The following is a 17302-nucleotide window of genomic DNA, read 5'->3' on the forward strand; positions in this document are numbered from 1 at the left end:
AAAGAAAACTTTATGCTCTTTTTCTTAAGATAAATTAAAATATATTTATCATTAACTCCATCTGTTGAAAACATTCATATTCTAGACTGACGGCTACAGACTTCAGTGCTGAATTATGGTACTTCAGGAAAATGTTTTTTCATCTACAACCACAAGAATTGAAACAGATTAGACATTTTCCTCAGAGATTAAAATTTAGCAAGAAGTGAAAGGACCACTGTTTTTACAGTGTTGATGTCAGAGCCGCCCTGCCGAGGCAGTAACCACTGGATCAAGCAAAATAGCAGCATGACATAGCAAGACCACAAACTGTGCAAACAAAACACTTGGGTCCTTGCTTGAGATGGGGAATACAAAAACAGAGAACTTGTGTTACAATTACTAAAAACTTTAGTTCCAACACCGTGATATGCCCTGCTCAGTTCTCCAGATTATAGAAAGGATGTTAAAACACCACAGAAAGTGGCAGGAGGGATTACAGGGAGACACCAGAATTGGAAAGGTACAGCTTCAGAAAAGAATTAGCAGGTTAGGGAGGAATAGTCTAGGAAAGGGAATAAAGGAGATCAACAAAACAGATGTACCAGAGATTTTCTGCCTAAAGCTCACTTCCATAAATTTAATCAGCATATTTTTTTTAACATTCTTCACATATTGTGGTGAAAATTTGAAATTCTCAAATCATATGTAGTGGTAAAGCTAAATATTTATATCAAAGGGGAAAAAAAAACAAAGACCAAAGATTTGCTGATAGAAAGAGATGAAGTAGCTGGAACCACAGAATATCAGCATAAAGGGGCACTTATCCCACTGGCTCTGTTAGATTCAGCTTTTAGCACCTTCGCTACACTTTTCTCTCTCGCTATTTACTCAGTTTCCTTTTGAAGGCTATAGAGTCTGTTTGCACCACACTTTCAACCAGTTCTTTCCCAATCCAAATCATTCATTATATAAGAGAGCTTAAATCTGCCCAACAGTCCCAGAGATCCAGGTTCAATCCTGACCAAGTACTGAGTTTGAACATTCTCCCTGACCGTGGGTTTTCTCCGGGTACTTCAGTTTCCTCCAACATCCGAGACATGCACGTTTGTAGGTTACAATACAATACAATAAATCTTTATTGTCATTGTACAGGGGTACAACGAGATTGGGAATAATTGGGTTAATTGGCTTCTGTAAATTAGCCCTAATGTGTAAGAAAAAACTAGTGTGGGTTATCGCTGGTCAGTGAGGAATTGGTGGGCTGAAGGGTCTGTTTCCACGCTATATCTCTAAACTAAACGAAGGCTAGAGCCTTCGTTTAGTTTAGAGATATAGCGTATCCTTAATGGTGGTAACCCTTTAGTGTTGAAGGGTGGGGAGTTAGAACAAGCATTTGACAGCTGGCGAAACCACACCAAACAACGCTGACATCTGGCAAACACAAGTTTTCAAATACCTTGGACACCAGATCTAAAATAAATCAAATCACAAGCAAGAGAGTTAATTACTTTTAACAATATGCTAACTACCTACCTTGTTCCTCTCTACTGTTTTGGAGCTAGGTCGAGTCTGGGGAACAGGAACAACTTCATATGGAGTCATATGCAAGTTTTATATCAGCTGTAAGTTTTGAAATTATGCCAACAATTCCAAACAGAATGGGAGATGGCTCATGTGGACGAGGAACAACAGCCCGATTCTCTGCTACAAATTCTTGCAGAATGCAAAATGTATTTGCATAAAACAATACAATATTTCTTAAATGGACAAGCTCAAATCACAAAGAGCAGATCACTTGGGCAATTTTAATGTGTAGGAAGGAACTGCAGATGCTGGTTTACACCAAAGATACACACAAAATGCCGGAGCAACTCAGCACGTCTGGCAGCATCTCCAGAGAAAAAGAATAGATGACGTTTCGGATCGAAACCACCAATTCCTTTTCTCCAAAGAAAGTTTTTGACACAAAACTTCACCTATTCCTTTTTTCTAGAGATGCTGCCTGACCTGCTGAGTTACACCAGCATTTCATGCCTGTCTTTGGACAATTTTAATTCCTGGTTCAGCATCAAAAGACAAAGAAGCATCTCAGTTCCTAAACTGATCAGGATAATAGGTTACTTGATATGAACTTAATTCCAATCATATAAAAATGATTCAAAGCCTGTATTGTGCATCAAATTATAAAAGGTGTTCTTCTTATTTACCACATTCTTTCCCCACTTAATGTAAAACGGACAAGATCCCCAATGCAGAGTTCAACAAATAATTTACTTTTACAGTAATCAATATCCAACTGGTCATCTTTGGGAAGATTGTCCAACCAAGATTATTTTCTCAGGAGCGTCAGTAACACGGTGGAGACCCGACATATATATAAAATGAAGAAAGGCATAGGGAGGGTATTCAGTCTTTTTCTCAGAGTGGAACTGTCAAAGACAAGAGAGCGTAACTTTTAGTTGAAGGGAGCAAAGTTTAAAAGGAAATGTGCAGCGCAAGTTTTCCTTTTGATGCAGAGAGTTGTGGGGGACTAGAACACACTGCCAGGAGTGGTAGAGGAGGCAGATACGATAATGGCGCTCAAGAGGATTTTAAATAAGCACATGAATAGGCAGAGGAGATTAGGTTAACTTGGCATCATGTTCAGCACAGACATTGTGGGCTGACGGGCCTGTTCCTGTGCTGCTCTATGTTGCACGTTTTGAAACGCACCGCATTAACCGTTTCTGCAAATGGCAGTGGTTGTTTTCCCCAATAATCGCCCTTTGGGACAAGCTGCAACCCAGAGTCCCAGGGACAGTGACACCCCACCAGACTCACTTTGGACCTTTTGCAAACTTGCTGCTTTACACAGTTCTGGAGTTGAGGATTGCTTGCTTGGCTGGATTGTGGGGATGTTTTTGTAGTAGCAATTCAGCATAGGTACTTGAATTTTGTTTGTTCTCCAGACCTCCCAACATTTGATTTTACAAATTCAGAATTTTGATGTCCAAAATTCAGAATTTTACATCAAAATTCATAATATGGCGCGTAATGCAACTTTTCAGCAAAAAAAGTATGCACACCAAATGCGCATACGGGTTGCACTACATTCACGTGTGAAAAACGACTATTATTTCTAAGTCTGTCGTTCTTGGACTACATGTAGAATGCCAGGTCTATCATGAGTATAGTCTACTATTATAGAAAGGTTATTGAACAGAAATACTTTTTACAACAAAGAAAAAATTGTTTTGTTTAGTTTTTTCTATTTTGCTTTTTCCTTACACATCCCAATTCTCTTGGTATTGAATAAAAGAACAATGGTCATTAAATGTATGACTAAGTTATGAAGAAAGAGTTTCATTTATAAAACTACACATACCTAATTTAATTGAAGACATACTTGCTCCAGTGATCTTCAACAGCAAATCACAACGGTCCATGTCCCCCCAAATCCTACTCCCCCCACCCCTCCCCTCTATCCACTCCCCCACCCCTCCTCCCCCACTCTCCCCCTCCCTTCCTACATCACCCCCCCCCCCCCCCCCCCCCCCATCCCCTCTCAACATCAACTGGCCTCATGCTCCGCAGCGAGGCTGGGCCAGTGACGAGACCAGCAGTGAGGCGAGGCGAGCGATGGGGCGAGGCCGGGCGAGCGGTGAGGCGATACCAGCGGCGGGGTGAGCGGCGAGGCGAGGCTAGCGGTGAGCGGCGGGGCATGTGTTTTGCAGAAAAATGCGAGGCGAAATCAGAATGGCGGAAATGAAATAAGCGGAAACTTTCCACCAAATTCGGAAGGGTTGGGAGGTCTGGTTCTCCATCTCAAAGAGGCAAAGCAGAATGATGCCTGCTTCCACAAACTTAAATGACACAACTTTTCAGCTTACCCATCTCACCACCCCGCCATGCCAAAGACCCTTCCTAACCACTCCTTTCCCTGCAGGTCAAAGTCTGACCTCTGCACATAATGACTGAAATTAGCTCAGTGTGTGCAGAATCTCAAATAGATCCTTATCCAATCACTTCCAATCCAGCAGTATGATCACACAGTGAAGGCAGTGAAGGATGCAAAAAGGAGGTACCGGGACAAGATGGAGTCAGATGGAGCAGCAGGACACCAGGCGCCTTTGGCAGGGGCTACGGACAATAACTAGCTACAGGTCCAGCACCCCCTCAACCGGAAGTGCCGGCTCCTCCTTAGCTGATGACCCGAACTCTTTTTATGCACGGTTTGAGACGGGTAACACCACCAGCTCGCCATCTAAAAACAGCACCGAAGGGGCGCTGGCTAGCGAGGCTGGAGGGGGATCTACCGCCGGGGATGTGCACACATTCTCGGTGTCCGAGCATGAGGTGAGGTGGGCTCTGACGCGTGTGAACACGAGGAAAGCTGGAGGCCCTGATGGTATATCTGGGCAAGTGCTAAAGTCTTGTGCTACTCAGCTTGCTCCAGTGCTCACCACAATATTCAACCTCTCCTTGGCCAAGTCCGAGGTCCCTGCATGCTTCAAAAGATTCATCATTGTACCGGTGCCAAAGAATGCCTCTCCAGCGTGTTTAAATGACTACCGACCGGTGCCCCTCACCTCGGTTGTCATGAAATGCTTTGAGAGGCTAGTCAAGAAGCACATCTGCGCCCTCCTTCCTCACAACATGGACCCACTACAGTTCGCATACCGTCCGAACAGGTCCACGGATGATGCAGTCTCCAAGGTTCTACACACCGCTCTCTCTCATCTGGACAACCAGGGGGGCTATGTGAGGATGCTGTTCATTGACTTTAGTTCAGCATTCAACACAATAGTCCCCAGCAGACTGGTTGAGAAGCTGCTGGAACTGGGGCTTAGCACCCCTCTGTGTGCCTGGGTCCTGGACTTTCTCACCGCCAGGCCCCAAGTGGTCAGGATGGGGGAACACACATCTAGCTCCCTCACCCTGAACATAGGATCCCCCCAGGGCTGCGTCCTTAGCCCCCTACTGTACTCCCTGTACATACATGACTGTGGGGCCAGGTTCAGCTCAAACTCCATCATCAAGTTTGCTGATGACACTGTGGTGGTGAGCCGGATCTCCAACAACGATGAGAAGGCCTACCGGGAGGAGGTGGCTGATCTGGCACTCTGGTGTCAGGACAATAGCCTCCTCTTGAATGTCACTAAAACGAAGGAGCTGATTGTGGACTTCAGAAGGGCTAAACATCCAAGGACATACACGCCACTGGAGATAAATGGGTCTACTGTGGATAGGGTGAGCAGTTTTAAATACTTGGGAGTCCGCATCACAGAGGATCTGACATGGGCAACGCACATTGCCGCACTGGTGGGTAAGGCAAAGCAGCGCCTTTACCACCTTAGACAACTGAGGAAATTCAGAGTGTCTCTGAGGATCCTTCATTGCTTCTACTCTGGGGCTGTAGAGAGCATCCGGTTTGGGAACAGCTCTGCCCAGGACAGGATGGCCCTGCAGAGAGTAGTGCGTTCGGCAGAAGGCACCATGGGAACTACACTCATCCCCCTGCAGGACCTATACATCAGGAGGTGCAGATCCAGAGCAAGCAAGATCATGAGGGACCCCTGCCACCCCAGTAACGGACTGTTCTAGATGCTACGATCAGGCAAACGCCTACGCTGTCACGCTGTGAAAACGGAGAGGATGAGACTGAGTTTCTTCCCACAGGCCATCAGGACTGTCAACTTTTATAACCCCAGAGACTAAATTTTTGTCTACACTATAGTAACTTATTAACTTTATTTATATGCTGTAACTGTAATTCTTTTTTGTGCACAATCCGCAGGCATTGCCACTTTCATTTCACTACACATCGTGTATGTGTATGTGACAAATAAATTTGACTTGAATTGACTTGACTTGACAGTGGTTAGGTTATTGCAGTAAATTATCCACTACAGAAGCAGATACAATTGTGATTTCTAAAAGGCATTTGGACCGATATATATCAATAGGAAGGGTTTAGAGGGATGAGAACCAAATGTGGGAAAATGGGACTAACAGAGTATGCCAACTAGGTTGGCATCTACAAAGTGGGCCTGTTACCACGCTGTACGGCATTATAACAAATAGGTACGACTCTGGACTATGAAACCTGATACATTAAGTTGAATGCCACTTTTGGAGCCATGGAATCTGAATTTAAATGATCAAATAAAAGTATAGAATTAAACAGCACGAGTCACAGGTTAGTAAAACCCATCTGATTCCCTGAAGCTTGGGTAAAGGAAATCAACAAATACCTATCCAATTGCACCTTCTCATCTCCCTTTGTGCCACTTGGCACATCAAGCCTGTGCCCGCTCTTCGAGCATTCCCTGACCACCAACCCACTCCCCCCTCCCATTTCCTTCTCAGTAAGCTACTCTCACATCCACAGAACCATCCAATTTCCCTCTACTGACACTCTACTCCACCTAGCAGAGCTAGTCGACTACACTTCTTCCCAATCTGCTTCCTGCAAAGACTCTCTCCCCTAACCCTAATTCCTCTGTCTATGCCGCATCTGCGCCCAAGATGAGATGTTCCACACCAGAACATCCGAGATGTCCTCATTCTTTAGGGAACCCCTCTCCCTTCATAGATGAGGCCCTCACTCGTGTCTCCTCGGTACCCCCGCAGCTCCACCCTTTCTCCCCCTCCTCCTAGTCGCAAGAGATTAGTCCCCCTAGTTCTTACCTTCCACCCCATCAGCCGTCGCATACAACACATAATCCTCTGAAATTTCCGTCACCTCCAACGGGATCCCACCACTAGCCCCATTTCCACCTCTTTCCGCCTTCCACAGAGACAGTTCCCTCCGCAACTCCCTGGTTAACTCATTCCTTCCCACCCAAACCACTCCCTCCCTAGGTACATTCCCCTGCAACCGCATGAGATGCAACACCTGTCGATAGACCTCCTCCCTCGACTCTGTCCAGAGACCCAGACAGTCCTTTCAGGTGAGGCAGAGGTTCACTTGCACCTCCTCCAACCTCATCTACTATATCCGTTGTACAAGATGTGAACTCTTACATCGGCGAGACCAAATGGAGGCTGGGCGATCGTTTCGCAGAACACCTTCGTTCAGCCTGCGTGGACCAACCTGATCTCCCGGTTGCTGGACACTTTAATTCCCCTTCCCATTCCTACACAGGCCTTTCTGTCCTTGGTCTCCTTCATTGTCAGAGTGAGGCTAAACGCAAATTGGAGGAACAACATCTCATATTTCCCTTGGGCAGCTTACAGCCCAGTGGTATGAATATTGATTTCTCTCACTTCAGAAACCAGAAGTTATGATGCGGCAGGTTCTCTCACTTCAAGTAGCCCCGGCGTTCCCTCTCTCTCCATCCTTCCCTCACCCAAGTCGCACTAGCTTCTCATTTTCACCCTGCAAACAGCTTACAATGGCCTGTTTCCTTTATCGTCGTTACTTTTTTTGCATATCTTTAATTCATTGTGCTTTATCTCTCCACATCATCGTCTATATCTCTCGTTTCCCTTATCCCTAACCAGTCTGAAGAAGCGTCTCAACCCGAAATGTCACCCATTCCTTATCCCCAGAGAAGCTGCCTGTCCCGCTGAGTTTGAAATGTGGCATCCGGGGAAATTCCACGCACTCCAATGCATTCTCTTTAAACTAAGACAGTGGCTGGATACATGGATCAAACCCAGGTCGCTGCTACTGGAATTCAACAGCAAAACCTGCCGCATCATAACCTCTGGTCAATAAATGACTCCAGAATCACCTCAGTTCTGGGCTAATTAAAGATGGAAATGAAAATGTTGGTACTGCCGGTAATGTTCACATATCATGGGGATAAAATAAAACTATTGCAGAATGTTATCTTGCATCCCACAACATTTAATGGTCACAAGATTTAGTGTTTTGCTTTTATTCAAAACTTCAAATTCTGCAGGAAAATAAACACTTAAAAATGCACAATCACACTGTCCCAAAACAACAGCTGATTGGATACCAATTTCCACAAGTATTTTCTGGAAACAAAACTTTCTGGTGCATTCATCATTAAACATTTGAGAAAGACAAAAGCCAACAATCCAAACTTCAGGAGGACGCATTTATTTTGGGCAATTCACATCTGACTATCAGCAGTACAGCTCATAATGACTACATCCGGTTGGTAATAACATCCTTTTCTTGGGGCCACACTACGGGTAAAAGTGGACTCTATCTGGAATGCATTACATTCGCTTTATTTTAATGATTCTACTTGCAATTTCATGGCTTATCAACAAGTTTGAAACCAAACTTTTCTTCGGAAAATACAAAGATAAAACATGCTAGTTCTTTCATTCGCCCAACCCCCACCATCCCACATTCTACAACAAAGACTACCAGAGAAGAGGCTTATTTTAGATTGTTTGCTTACATTGTGCATTTCCTCCTTCCTGTATGCGAATCTATCTTTGAGCAAGTATCCAAAGAGGAAATAAGAAGTGATGTATCATTGCTAACAATTCTTTTATTTACAATGCTTATGTTAATTATAGTGATAATTTTCCAACAATTATCATTATTTTCCCTGACAATTTTTTATCAGTACTATTTCTTCCTCTCAAGCAATTTTCTGCACACAATAAAAATGTTTAATTTCCCATTTCCAGTACCTATCTTTTATTCCCAACAGAGTGGCGAGACATCCAGGTACGAGATAAAGGCAGGAAATGTCTTGGCCTTGTTTCTTTTCCCTTATTTGGGAATAACTAGTTTATACGTAGCACATACATAGAACTCATATGGGATTCCTTTAATGACCATGACAAAATGTGTCATGGTCGAGCCAGTCTCCTTATTCATCATCAAATTCCCTGCCTCCCCCCAAAACTCTTCCCTTACAGTTTACATATTTTGTAAAGCTTAACTTTGGTTCAAATAGCCATGAATCTTCAGTTATTTTACCTTTGCGGACTATTTCAACTTCAATGGCATTCTGCTTTGAAAATGGCTTTCTCAAATTAACAACGTGGATTTGCAGATTAAAAGTCAAATAATAGATTAATACAGTGCCTTTGACTTTTGAAGTAATCTTTGGCCAAATGCAGCCGTCCTTTGTGCAAACGATCACGCAAACATTCAGAGCGAAAGTTTAAATGTATTTCAGTGGTATTGCTTGACTAACAGGCAAGACACTGGAAGAATTCCCATCTCATCAAAAAAGGTCATGCAATTGTTTAATTCTTTTGACTATCTCAGTTGAATAAGGCAACATTTGACCATGGTTTATTCAAACATCGTTAAACCTGTGGTCAACACTGCATTTTTCCCCAAACGTGTTCCTGAGATAAACACCCAATATTTCCACCAGATTTTATTTGAGAAGCGATGTAAACGCAATTACTAAACCCAATCACACGAGCGAAGCAGTCGATCTGTTAATTGAATTGAACAGAATAAAAATCTGGTCTAACTTAAGTTTGGATGTCATCAAACTACAGACGCAATTTATCAGACAACACAGCCCAGGAGCGATGATAAAAATCATTCCCGGAAGAGCCATTTCATAAGACTTTAAAAAAAATAGTGGGCTAAAGAGATTCTGTACCAGCAGTAGTGCGCTTCAACAAGGACCACTAACTAACTACACCCACTCTTGCCGTGCTCTGACGCCAAAGATTAAGAACGGTGACGCTACAACATCTACAACTACAGCTGATAACCGGGAAATACGGCAGTCACTCAATTTTTTCCCCCATTTATTCCGTTTCCAAAACTGATGGATAAGAAGTAAAATGTTTGCCAGATGTTGATATCGTGCTCAGCTGACTAATTTCATTCACAATGTTCTGGAATTTAATTAATTCCTGGAACAGATTTCTATTTACTGAAAAGAACTTTAATCACGGTCACACTGTTTTCTGCAATGCATCCCAATAACTCGCTCGGAATAATATTAATGCAATAAGTTTTAAGAATTAAAAAGGGAGAAAGAGTCCACGGAATATCTACACTTCACAAACTTTAGTCAAAATCAGAACTTGTTAATCGAGCAATGTTAGCAATGAAAAATTAATCAATGGACGTCAGTCAGCACTCTGCAACATCAGTCTGAGGAAGGGTCTCGACCCGAAACGTCACCCATTCCTTCTCTCCCGAGATGCTGCCTGACCTGCTGAGTTACTCCAGCATTTTGTGAATAAATCGATTTGTACCAGCATCTGCAGTTATTTTCTTATACTACTCTGCAATATCTGTTCGCCGCTGAGAAACAGTGGCTCAGAACAGATACAATGAACTGTAGATGCTGGGATCTTGAGCAAGACACAGACACAAGGAACTCAGCGGGTCTGAGCAGCATCTGCGGAGGGAATGGACAGATTGAATTAGGGTCCCGACCTGAAACATCACCCATCCATGTTCTCCACACATGCTGCCTGACCTGCTGAGTTCCTCTAGCACTTTGTGTTTTGCTCAGGGTCCCAACACCTGCAGTTGCTTATGTCCGCGCATTTCCCCAGCACTGTGTGCGCCGAGGTCAGACCAGAGGCTGCTGTGGACAGGGGCGGGGGAAGGTTGGAGACAAAGAACTGCAGACAAATGCTGGTTAATACACAAATGGCCACAGAGTACTGGAGTAACTTGGCCGGTCAGGCAGCATCCCTGGAGAAAGTGGATGGGTGATGTTTCGGGTCGGGACATTTGTTTAGATTGATTATAGGGGGAAGGGGTGAGATGGAAAAAGGGGGTTGACTGTCCGGAGGAAGCTGGCAGCCACCCGGGTGAAATATGTAATTTACCTATCCTGGGACTGCTCCTCATACATCCTCTCCTTGCCCTCCTTGAAGAGGCGGATGGCGCGCTTGGACTTCTTCATCAGGCTGTCGATGTAGATCTTGAAGTACTCGTTCTCGCTCAGGACGTGCATGCGGTCCTCGTACTTGGAGAGGACGAGGCGGAGGTGCTGGTAGGTGTCGGGCAGGATGTCAAGGATGTACGGCGGGCTGTTCTTCAGCTGCAGCTTGGAGTTCTGGCACAGCCGCACCACCTTGTCCATCAGCTTCCACGTCTTCTCCACCATGCGCTTGTCGGCCGCCTGCTTCGGCGGCCCCACCGCGTCCTGGATGGCGTCGATGATGCCGAGGATCCGACCCTTCTTAACGTTGCTGCGAGGATTCCTGGGCGCCGCCGCCATCTTCGGCCCCTCGCCGCCGTTACCTTTGCGCTTCCTCGGCACGAACTCCGGGCTGGGACGAGTGCGGGGGCGCGGCAACAGCAACAACAACACCACCATGTGCAGCGCCGCCGCGTCCTGAGAGGAGGAACTGCGTGTGCGGGGGTTTAAAGGGCCGCGCCGCGGGCGGGCGGATGATCGGAGCCGATCGGCAGCTCGAGCGCCGACGGACTAACGGGCGGCACAGAGGGAGGGGCGATCTGACTGACGGCTCCGCCCGCCAATCGGCACCACCCCGGCCCCACAAATCCCGCCCACTCCCGTCCCATCCAATCAGAGACCGCCGAGCGGTAAACACTGACGCGTCTGCGATTGACGGCGCGTCCGAGCAATCAGCGGGTAGACCCGGGCACCGATTGGCGCAGCCGGGCAGGGGGCGGGACTGGAGGAGGGCGGGGCGTGTCTGCGTCACGGTGAGTGGCGCCATGGACGGTCAATCAGTGCCCCACGAGGCAGACCCGGCCTCCAATTGGTGCAACTCGGCAGGGGCGGGGCTTGTGGAGGGCGGGGCTTGTCCGCGTCACGGTGAGTGACAATGCTCAGGCTCAGGCTGGACGCCCAGGGCCCGCCCCGCCCTGCGGGGGGAGCGCGTTTGTTGTGGGAGGGGCCAGGACTGGGGGCTGCGTTTGGGACTGGGACTGGGACACGGGGGGAGGTGAATGGGACACGGGGGGAGGTGAATGGGACCGGGGCTGAGGGCTGGGGCCGGGCCTGGGGGAGGGGGACGGACGGATTTAATCCCATTCATAAAAATGCGGAAGCAGGCGCGCGTCACTTTATTTACCTGCGCGGGAGCCAATCGGTTGTGGAGTAAACAAAGGGAGCCTTGGGGAGGGAGAGAGCACTGGGGGAGGGAGAGAGTGCACTGGAGGAGGGAGAGAGAGAGCACTGGGGGAGGGAGAGAGTGCACTGGGGGAGGGAGAGAGCGCTGGGGGAGGGAGAGAGCGTTGGGGGATGGAGAGGGCACTGGGGGAGGGAGAGAGTGCACTGGGGGAGGGAGAGAGCGCTGGGGGAGGGAGAGAGCGTTGGGGGATGGAGAGGGCACTGGGGGAGGGAGAGAGCACTGGGGGAGGGAGAGAGAGCACTGGGGGAGGGAGAGAGCACCGGGGGAGGGAGAGAGAGCACCCGGGGAGGGAGAGAGCACTGGGGGAGGGAGAGAGCACTGGGGAGGGAGAGAGCACAGGGGGAGGGAGAGAGCACTGGGGGAGGGAGAGAGAGAGAGCACTGGGGGAGGGAGAGAGCACTGGGGGAGGGAGGGAGAGAGCACTGGGGGAGGGAGAGGGAGAGCACCGGGGGAGGGAGGGAGAGAGCACCGGGGGAGGGAGAGAGCACTGGGGGAGGGGGAGAGCACTGAGGGAGGGAGGGAGAGAGCACTGGGGGAGGGAGGGAGAGAGCACCGGGGGAGGGAGGGAGAGAGCACCGGGGGAGGGAGAGAGAGCACTGGGGGAGGGGGAGAGCACTGAGGGGGAGAGCACTGGGGGAGGGAGGGAGAGAGCACCGGGGGAGGGAGGGAGAGAGCACCGGGGGAGGGAGAGAGAGCACTGGGGGAGGGAGAGAGAGCACTGGGGGAGGGAGAAAGCACTGGGGGAGGGAGAGAGCACCGAGGGAGAGAGAGCACTGGGGGAGGGAGGGAGAGCACTGGGGGATGGAGAGAACACGGGGGGGGGGAGGGAGAGAGCACTGGGGGAGGGAGGGAGAGAGCACTGGGGCAGGGAGGGAGCACTGGGGAGGGAGAGAGCACTGGGGGAGGGAGGGAGCACTGGGGGAGGGAGGGAGCACTGGGGGAGGGAGGGAGCACTGGGGGAGGGAGAGAGCACTGGGGGAGGGAGGGAGAGAGCACTGGGGGAGGGAGGGAGAGCACTGGGGGAGGGAGAGAACACGGGGGGAGGGAGAGAGCACTGGGGGAGGAAGGGAGAGAGAGAGCCCTGGGGGAAGGAGGGAGAACACTGGGGGAGGGGGAGAGCCCTGGGGGAGGGAGAGAGCACTGGAGAGGGAGCACTGGGGGAGGGGGAGAGCACTGGGAGAGGGGGGCACTGGGGAGGTGTGAGGAAGGGCGCTGGGAGGAGAGGGAAGCATTGTCACGTGTACTGAGGTACAGTGAAAAGTCTAGTTTTGTATGCTACCCTAACTATGCCATACATCAAGTATGGTTTACCATGCTGTACCATACATCGTCAAACTCGAGTACAGTGGGTAGAGCACAGGGGAAGAAACAGAATATAATTCTCAGGACTCTAGTCCATCAGTTCAAGAAACATAAACATCTTTCCAAGAGTAGAGGTGAGACAGGTTGGCCAGTAATAAGTAACAATGATGTGCCAGGCTTTGTCCTGCCCCTCCTCTGCCAGCTTTCTCCCCCCCCCCCCCCCCCCCCCCCCCTCCCGACACACCCCAATGTCTGAAGAAGGGTCCTGTCCTAAGACATCACCTATCCATGTTCTCCGGAGATGCTGCCTGACCTGCTGAACACTTTTCCAGCTATTGAGGGGTGTAACAGTGGTATGAGTGCATAATGAGGGGCAGATGGGCCTCGGTTTAGACAGCGTAATATGCACAGAGGCAGCCTCCTTGCGCGTAAGGGACTCTGGGAAGGTGGTTCCTATTTTTGTTGTTACTGCAAATGCTTGCGCTTTCGGGAGTCCTGAACTGCAGCCAATGTCCCCGTACAGTTTTAAATGAGAACCAAACATTTAACATAACACGTCCCCCATTTTTGCGGAAGCTGAAACTTCTGCATTATCTTCATCCCCATTGGCATTAAAAAAAAATATTGTCACAGTTTATAAAAGTCATTGTAGTGGACCAGACCTGGTCAAACCATAAGACAAAGAGCAGGGACTGGTCTTCGAGATCCCGAAGTTGCTTCCATTCATGGAGTATTTTGGTGAGTTTCTACCTGAGCACCATTTCCCAACACTCCACCTTTATCTTTTGATTCCCTTAATATCTGGAAATCTGCAGCTTCCTGTTGTGAATGACCACAATACCTGTGCTCCACAGTTCTCCAGTGTTTCCAAAGGTTCTTCACTAAATTAATTGATACATTTCCCCTCTTCTCTGTACGAGACAGCTTACCCATTAATTCAGAAAATATTTTCCTGATCCTTCCAATCTCAGCCAGGGAAAACAGACTCGGCGATTGGGTCGCCGAACACCTTCGCTCAGTCCTTTGAAATATACAGGTTGCCTAAACACTTTAACTGCCTTCCTCCATTCCCATATAAACCTTTCCGACCTGGGCCACCTCCATTGTCAGTGAGGCCAAAACACAAATTCATTGTTTGAATGCCTCGTTGTCATCTTTCCCTCAGCCTTCTTCTGCTTCTCCTTCTTCTTCTTGCGTTTGAGGCAGCAGAAGTTATGTAACGCCCTCCAGGCGCTGTAGCCAGTGCAATGTGCTGTTGTCGAGGGCCGTGTGGTCTACCCCTCCACCAGGGGGTCGGAGGACAGTGCAGTCGAAAATGACGTGTTGCGCTGTTTGCTGGTCTGCTCCACACATGCAGGCTGCTGATGAACGCAACCCCCAACGATGCATGTTGGCGTTGAACCGGCCGACCCCTGTGCGGAACCGGTTCAGGGCGACCCACTCTTTGCGAGGCATGTCCGAGCCGGGTGGGGCTGTGGTGTTCGGTGCGACAGTGAATTGAGGAGACCGCGATGTCTGTTCCCAGCTGGTTCTCCATGCTCCTAGAATATAGAAACTGGAGCCACAGAGGGTCGCTGCGTGAAGGGAGAAAGGGTGACGAGATGACAGGCATTGAAGTCCCAGTTGCTGTGAATCCTGTGCAAGGTGGTGCAAAGGATGTTTGGCGTCCGATGGGGCCTTGCTCACCAGCCTATGAGTGAAGAACTCTCTGCGAAGCTTGGCAGGAGATCCGTCGGAGTAGGGCGTAGGCAGCCGGTGATGATCCGCATGGTGTCGTTGAGGGTGGCGTCTAGCTTGCTGGTATGAGCGCTGCGGCACCATGCTGGGGCGGCGTACTCAGCGGCGCTGTACACGAGTGCAAGAGCACTGGTTCGGAAAGTAGTTGTCCTGGCGCCCCATGACGATCCAGCCAAGCAACGCAGGAGGTTGTTCCGTGTCAAGACTTTAGCACGGAGAGCTTCAAGGTGTTGCTTGTAGGTCAGCTGAAATAGTTTCACCCCGAGGTATGTTTCACCCCTCGAGGTATGTTTCACCCCGAGGTATGTAGGAAATGGGTTGTAGGGTAGGGGTGACCCATTGAGGGTGACGGTTAGCTGGCGTTGGGCTTCCTTGTTGTTCAGGTGAAAGGCCGTTGTGGTGGTTTTTGCCACACTCAGTTTTAGTCCCCAGGTCTTAAGGTAGCCTGCGACAAGTTCCATATCCACTGAGAGCACATCCTCCACATTTGACCAGCTCCTGTCCGAATGCAGTAGGGCCAAGTCATCTGCGTATCCAAACTGGTGCGAGGTTGTGCGTGGCAGATCGCTGATATAGCCAGCAATGAACCATTCTACATTTCATTAAGATACAGAGTAACATGGTTAATTCAGAGACAAGGGTCCTGAACTTAAAGAAAGGTAACTTTGATGGCATGAGATGGGAATTGGCTAGGATAGACTGGCAAATGACATTTAATGAGTTGACGGTGGAGATGCAGTGGCAAAGATTTATAGATCACATAGATGAATTACAACAAATGTTCATCCCTGTCTGGCGTAAAAATAAAACAGGGAAGGCGGCTCAACCTTGGCTGACGAGGGAAATTAGGGATAGTGTTAAATCCTAGGAAGAGGCATATAAATTGTCCAGAGGAAGCAGCAAACCGGAGGAATGGAGGAAAAGATTAGTGAAGCCAAATGTGGGTCCCTTACAGTCAGAAACATGTGAATTTATAATGGGAATCAAGGAAATGACAGAACAGTTAAACAAGTACTTTGGTTCTGTCTTCGCTAAGGAAGACACAATCTTCCAGAAATACTAGGGGACCGAGGATCTAGTGGGAGGGAGGAACTGAAGGAGATCCACATTTGTCAGGAAATGGTGTTCGGTAAACTGTTGGGACTGAAGGCAAATAAATCCGCAGGGCCTGATCCCAGAGTACTCAAGGAGGGGGCCTTAGAAATCATGGATGTATTGGTAAGAAAAGTGCAGATGCTGGTTTAAATTGAAGGTAGACACAAAATGCTCGAGTAACTCAGTGGGTCAGGCAACATCTCTGGAGAGAAGGAATGGATGACGTTTCAGGTCGAGACCCTTCTTCAGACTGATGTCAGTGGAGGGGGCGGGACAAAGATAGGATGTAGTAGGAGACAGGAATACTAGTGGGAGAACTGGGAAGGGGGAGGGGAAAGAGAGGGACAGAGGAACTATCTGAAGTTAGAGAAGTCAATGTTCATACCGCTGGGGTTAAACTGCCCAAGAGAAATATGAGATGCTGTTCCTCCAATTTGAGCTGGGCCTCACTATGACAAGGGAGGAGGCCCAGGACAGAAAGGTCAGATTGGGAATGGGAGGGGGAGTTGAAGTGCTGAGCCACCGGGAGATCAGGTTGGTTAAGGCGGAGTGAGCGGAGGGGTTGAGCGAAATGATCGCCGAGTCTGCGCTTGGTCTCGCCGATGTAGAGAAGTTGACATCTGGAACAGCGGATACAATAGATGAGGTTGGAGGAGGTGCAGGTGAACCTCTGCCTCACCTGGAAAGACTGTTTAGGTCCTTGGATGGAGTCGAGGGGGGAGGTAAACGGACAGGTGTTGCATCTCCTGCGGTTGCAGGGGAAAGTGCCCGGGGATGGGGTGGTTTGGGTGGGAAAGGACGAGTGGACCAGGATTACAGAGGGAGCGGTCTCTGCGGAACGCACCTTCCCATCTCCACCCCTTTCTGCTTTCCACAGAGACCGTTCCCTCCGTAACTCCCTGCTCCACTCGTCCCTTCCCACCCAAACCACAGTCGAAGCAAAGAACTGCAGATGCTGGTTAATAGACAAAACGACACAAAGTGCTGAAGTAACTCAGCAGGTTTGGCAGCATCTCTGGAGAACGTGGATAGGTGGCAATCCAGGTCGGGGCTCTTCTTCAGTCTGATTGGGAGGGGAGTGGAGGAAGCTGCGAGAAGGGGGAAGGTAATAGGTGGACAGTGCAGTGTAAATGGAATTGTCCACCATTCAACCTGTCCGACTACAAATCTTCATCAAACC

At 48.8% G+C, this 17302-nt stretch overlaps 1 protein-coding gene across 1 annotated transcript in view; it reads right to left on the reverse strand.

The window, feature by feature from the left end:
* Nucleotides 1-11292, reverse strand: part of cblb (Cbl proto-oncogene B, E3 ubiquitin protein ligase) — a 137943-nt gene extending 126651 nt beyond the window's left edge. The window contains exon 1 of the mRNA XM_078409000.1: nucleotides 10711-11292. Coding sequence (XP_078265126.1) covers nucleotides 10711-11204 — 494 coding nt within the window. The 5' untranslated portion in view covers nucleotides 11205-11292. The remainder of the gene's footprint in view (nucleotides 1-10710) is intronic.
* Nucleotides 11293-17302: the final 6010 nt, after the last annotated feature.

Source organism: Rhinoraja longicauda, chromosome 12, assembly GCF_053455715.1.
Source record: "Rhinoraja longicauda isolate Sanriku21f chromosome 12, sRhiLon1.1, whole genome shotgun sequence".
NCBI lineage: Eukaryota > Metazoa > Chordata > Chondrichthyes > Rajiformes > Arhynchobatidae > Rhinoraja > Rhinoraja longicauda.